This window comes from Onychostruthus taczanowskii, unplaced genomic scaffold, assembly GCF_017590055.1.
Source record: "Onychostruthus taczanowskii isolate IOZ18803 unplaced genomic scaffold, ASM1759005v1 scaffold11, whole genome shotgun sequence".
Taxonomy (NCBI): Eukaryota; Metazoa; Chordata; class Aves; order Passeriformes; family Passeridae; genus Onychostruthus; species Onychostruthus taczanowskii.
In genome coordinates, this window is record NW_024497629.1 from 9,067,217 (window position 1) to 9,073,244 (window position 6,028).

At 48.0% G+C, this 6,028-nt stretch overlaps 1 protein-coding gene across 1 annotated transcript in view; it reads right to left on the reverse strand.

Moving 5' to 3' along the window:
- Positions 1–5,691, reverse strand: part of GRHL1 (grainyhead like transcription factor 1) — a 37,681-nt gene extending 31,990 nt beyond the window's left edge. Inside the window, exons 1-2 of the mRNA XM_041421209.1 lie at positions 5,672–5,691; positions 1,998–2,184 (exon numbers count right to left, since the gene is read on the reverse strand). Coding sequence (XP_041277143.1) covers positions 1,998–2,184; positions 5,672–5,691 — 207 coding nt within the window. The remainder of the gene's footprint in view (positions 1–1,997; positions 2,185–5,671) is intronic.
- Between the last annotated feature and the right edge of the window lie 337 nt (positions 5,692–6,028).

Sequence of the window (6,028 nt, forward strand, 5' to 3'; positions counted from 1 at the left end):
CCACTCTCCTTCACCAAAGCCTGCTCAGATCCTGCCTCCATTTGCCAGCCTGGGTCCGGGGTGGGGAAGCACTTCAGCACGAAGGCGAAGGCTGAGGGCACACCGGCACAGACAGCATTCTTCCTACACAGCCCCCACTGAAAATTATGTCCTCATTCTTACACATAACCTGGAATCCCAGAAACACCACAACTGTTTGATTTTCCACAGTAACCAGCAAAATCTGGAGAACCTCTAGATGGAGGCTGCTGGGAGGCCAACACTAACTAGTCACCAAAAAAGAAGAGTTTTCCAAGCTGCATTTGGCCAACACTCCCAAAAGAATTTTTATCCAAAATTTGTTTCCTATAAGGCCTTATTAACCACAGTTGAGCAAGCTCAGTAGTTAAATGGAAGGAAACAAAAGTTTTTTGGTTTTACTGTTTTGTTTTTTTTTATAGGAAGGTGATCTCATCAGCTGCCTTTAATATGCAGAGGGGGCGTGTTAGAAATGCCTCAACGTCATCCCTCTATAACATTACTCCATAACAGCCCCCAATAAATCTTTCAACCTCCAACCAGTCTGCTTTACCTAAGTGTGCAGCATACCTGCTCTTCCACCAATTTTTTCTGTACACCCACTGATACCCAAACATAAGAGGAAACCCTGAATTAGGCATTAATGTACAGCAAATCCCTTCTGCTTTGTCAAGCATGAAGGATCAACATCAACATTCTTTTTGTAATCTACAGGTTTAGAAATCAAAATTGATCTTGTGGATTAAAATTGTTCTGGTGAAAGCATGTTGTTGTTTGGTTTTTGGTTTTTCTTCCAAAAGCACAGTAAGCACAAGCACAAAGCAGAAAGGCAGTTTTCTCACAAAACTCGCTGAATAACATCCACATCAGTGAGTCTGTGGCATTTTGTAATGTATGTGTGGAGTGTTAATCTCCATATTAAGCATTACAAGAATATTTCAGTACGTAAGACTTATTCAACCCTTAAAAGAGCAGGCAAGGATTTTGTCTGCACCAGGCAATCACTCCTACTGCTTGAAGTACATAACTGAGGCTGGCAACTGCACTCACTACTGTTAAAAGACAGAAGCCAAAGGGCCAGGCAGGAAAGCCAAGTCAGCCTCCTGGCCTTCCTGCATGCTCAGCAAAGAAAAAACAGGCACCTCCACCCGGTGAGCCAGGCCACCGTAACACAGGCGTCTCAACACAAGCAGGACCCCTCCCTGCCTGGAAACGCCTGCTGCTCTCCACTGACCTGCTGGAGATAACTACCCTAGCTTATATTTGCTGTATTCGGGAAACAAAGCTCAGCAAAATGCACCCCATGCAGACCAGAATGTTCTCTGACTGCTCAGTTCAGCTCCAAGCACCTAGGAAGGCACAGGTCCCCGAGACCACGAACACTGGGGAAGACAATCACTGCTATCAAAGGATTAACAGATTACAGCAGCTGATGATCACTGAGGGTTAGAGGGATGCAGGCAGCAACTCTTTCAGGTGCACACTTTAGCCCCACATACCACCAAAAACCTGTAATTGTATCTTAGTATCAGCTGAGCCTAAAGTAACACAACAAAGCCCCAGCAAAAGTCAAAGATCCAGCAGAACAGGGATCATGTGAGCAAAAGGAGTTTCTTTCTCCATGTATATTTATATTCAGACAGGGATATGGTCCTAAAGCGTCACTCTTTATGACTATTTCTATAACACATTGCCCCTTGCAGAACCTGGGTCAACAGAAAAAGTGCTACTCAAGTGGAAAACTAGCAAAGTGCTACCTGACTTTTACATCAAGATCTAGGAGATCTTATTTTACAGAGCTAAAAAGAAAACAAATTTTCAGAAAGAGAGATATAGAGTGCTTTCAATTTAAAACCAACACTGCTTAAAGTCCTTGTGATCTGTTCACAGCTTCTGTAAAATCCTCTAGCAAATGACACCTTTTCCACAGGTGGAACACGAGCTCTGCTGGCTACCAGAGCCAACCCAGGCCAATCTACCTTGTAGTAATCATAGAGCAGTCCGAGGGCAGCTGCACTGTCTTCATCCCCATTGATGCTCATCATAGCTTTGGTAGCTGCTGTGAGGGGATTTTCAAGAAAAGTTTTCCAGGCCTCATCTTCATTGGTGTAAGGACGTCTCTGAGAGTAGAGAGAGTCATTCTGAAGAACCAACACGGGTCTTTTACTTGAATCATAAAAAAGAAGAAATAAAAAAAGCCACCTGTTAGAACACATGAGAAACATTCCAAAAGTTCTTCAAAATTAGCTGCCCCAGTTTCGTGAGGTTCATATGCTGATTCAGTGTACTGCAAGGATTAGTCAACACAAAAAGCCCAGAAACTTAATTCTGATCTCACTCACGCTCAATATAAATCAGGATTAATTTGACCAAACTCAGATGGATTACACCAGCCTCTACAAAAAGACAAAGCCATGTAAGAGCACAACTGACCTGCTCATGCTCTGAATCCAACCCAGGAAGACCTACATGCTTTCTGGCCAACCACCTACAAAGCCTCCAGCACATCCCATGTAAAACTGCCAAGCTACAGCCTGATCCAGTTCCCATGTGGAGAATGTGCATTAACAAAACATCTCTTTTCTCCAGTGCTTTCAAGTGTCTTCGCTCTCAGAACAGATCTAAAAACACCACCCAGAAGCTACTGATAAGTTACAGATGACATAGGAAATTGGTAAAGGGGAGTTCAAATCAATTGGGCAGTGGTTTTTTCTGACAAGGGAGGCAAAAAAACCAACTTACTGCCTGGTTACTATTGAAATAATCTAGCACAGTAGTCTGAAACACACTCAGATGAGTCAAGAAAAAAAGAAAAAGATGAGTACTCCCTTTGTACTACACTATATATATATATATACACATTTACTCTGAACATTTGGAGATTGCTGGGAACCAACAAACTCCAAAATGACTTGGACATTCTGTCCACAGACAAAAGCAAGATGTGTAGCAAATGTTGTCCTGCAAGCCTAGACAATATTTTTTTGGTTCTATTGGTAAAACATATGCTTCCTCTTTTAAGTCAGCTCAAGCTAATTTTTAAATCTGACTTTTAAACCAGTTCAGTTCTCTTTACAGTGCAAGTTTAACATTAGTCTACTGCAGATGGGCTCAGGGAGAAGGGGAGGCTTTTTTACTTTCCTCAATAATCCCAAGCTTGACATTTTTAGTGAACTGGCCATAGTTAAAATAGAAAAGTAATTCTTTAAAAACAACTAACCCCACAAAAAAAAAAAAAAAAAAAACCAAAAAAAAACCAAAAAAACCCAAAACCCCAACACCTTCACATCCTTTTCCCAGCAGGGAATCCTTCTTTTCATCTATTTCCCCAGATACATTCAGAGACTGAAATATACTACAAATACAAAAAGTTGTGAAATAGAAAGTTGTGAAATACTCTAATCACTATAATCAGCTTAGCAGTATCCTACATTTATCACCACCTTCTACCAAAAAGATTGCAAAGCAAATTAAGCATTCGACGCTTTATCAGTTACACAAGTCACCCTGCCGAGCTGCCCTCGGACAGCTTGGCTGAGCTGAAGGCACTGAAAGCAAGTGGGAGTTCCCAGGACTTGTAAGAGCACTTTGTGGCTATAAATCAGTATTATGTAGTTGAAAGAAGAGCAAACAAAAACGACAAAAGAGACAAGTTCTTGCACCAAGCCCTTTCTTCAGGTCTCCATAGGTATTTGTGTACGCACTGACACAGACACCCGAACGCAGAGGACAGCTACTTCCCATCCAACTGAGACGACCCACAGAAGACAAAGCAGAATTTTCTTTAGGGATATGGTACAAGCTCCTGTTCTTACAATATGATAAAGGAATCCTCAAATATCCATAGCAAATGGGAAAACTCACAGAGGAAAAGGCAACCGAAGTAAGCTGGGTGCAGTTCTCTTGATCCATCCCCAAGCAGAAGGGCTAAGTCAGCCTTGCTGAACTCACAAGACCACTACGCTGATTCCCTCCAGCAACACGATACTCACAGGGAAGGGAAAACCATCAGAAAACCAAAAACACTGAGAACAAAAGCCTCAACTAACTAAAAGCCTAGCGAATGCAAGACCTACATATTTTTGTGTGATTTGTCATTGAAACACTGAAATTCAATGAACATTGCCCTAAAGGTAACCACCCACCTAAAAAAGGCACAGAAAAAGTTATCTGCAGAATTATCAAGAAAAGTACAGCATTTGGCAGGAACTCCCTACTTCAGGAGAACCACAGCTTCTTTCAGGAAAATGAGAACACATTGATAAGAGAAGGCAAACACATCTTTTTTTCCTAAGTTTTAGAAGATAACTGGCATGCTGATCTACTCACACAGTAGTAGAAGTCCAGCAGAGGCAGAAAATTGAGCTTCATAGAGCAGTTCTAATAATTCCCCAATTTTACTTTCCACTTGACCACAGTGGAAGCAGAGAAATACTACAAAAAGCAGAGACTCTGCCTGCAAGGCTTCCCCAGCCTGCGACGTTCTGTGTTCAGACCACAGAAACTATTCCTCCTTCCTTCTGTGATCCAGGAGCAGCCGTCCTGTCCCTCAGCCCGTGACACTGCTCAGAGCCACGCTGTGCCTGCTCTGCACAGAGCACACCTCTAACGCTGAGGCAGCACCGAGCATTCCTGTCACCGGCATCTGCGGGCCACAAAAGCAAAGTGCATCTACCCAAATCGCTACGAGCTCATCTACTAAGTGTCACTGGAAATAAAAACATCTATGAAAAACCCGAGTCAGAGACATGAGTTAGTGAGCTGCGGCATTGGAGTCCTTTTCCTAGAAAGTAGCATGTTGAAACAAAAAGTTGAGTTTAAAATCCTACACATTCCCTAGGAAAGAAGTGCATTTGAGTCACCAACCATTCAAAGTATAGAAATTTTAAAAACGTTTCTTGAAAGCAAATCACTTCAGAGCTACCCCATTTTCTGGCACTTGGGTGTCCACGGCCACTGTCAGCAGATGGCCACGGTGACAAGAGACCCCAGTCCTTCAACACAGCCTAGGATCCGCTTGAAGGCGACGTCTCGTATTCAACACCACGAAGTTACAGAATACACACACCTCGAGCTCAGTTTAACTCTTTCAGGACCCAGCTTCGGCTACTCCGGGGTCGCCGCAGCCGAGCTCTGCGGGAGCCGCCCTTACCTGCCGAAGTCCACCTTGCCCGAGGGATGCGCCTCGTAGAAATCCATGGGAGCCGCTGCGGCCGCCGGGCAGCGGCGCGGGGGCTCAGCCCGGCTCCCTCGGCCCGGCAGCTCCTCCCGACGGCGCGGCCGCCGCCGCCCGCATTTAAGGCGCGGCCCGGCGGGGCGGGGGGCGGCCCCACGCCTCGCTGCGGGTGTCGGGTTTCAAAGCCGGCCCAGCCCCGGCGCTCGCCCCGTGAGGCGGAGTGGCCCCCGGGGTCGCCCCGCTGCGCCGCCGGCTCCCCCTCAGGGCTCAGCCCCCGCTCCCCCCGCCGTTCGCACCGCCCCGCCGCAGCCTCCGGGTGCTCCTCCGAGAGAGAGGAGCGAGGGGGGCGGACCCCGCGAGAGCGGCTTCTCCGGCCCGGCCCCCGGGCGGCGAGCCCCTCTCGCCGCAGCCCCCCGGCGGGGCGGCAGCACCGGTCGGACCGGACGCGGTACTTCTTCCCCCGCCCGGCTCACTCACTTGTCGTAGTCCTGTGTCATGTCTGGCGGAGGCAGCGGGCGGCAGGACTGGCCGGGCGGGTCGGGAGGAGCAGCGCCGCGCACCCGCCGCTCCGACGGGTTTTGTCGGCTCCTCTCGCCCGCTCAGGTGCTCCCGCAGCCGCAGGTGGACGCGCGCCGCGCCGCGCCTCCCATTGGCTGCCGCAGCCCGAGGGGCGGGGCCGCCGCGCCCCCATTGGTCGGGTGCCTCGGGGGCGGGGCCGGCGGTGTGAGGGCTCCGCGGGCCGGGGCGGCGGCGGGACAGAGCCCCGAGCGAGCGAGGGGACAGGAGAGGCCGGCAGCACCCTGGAATCCTTCCCGCGCTAAAAATGGATTTCCT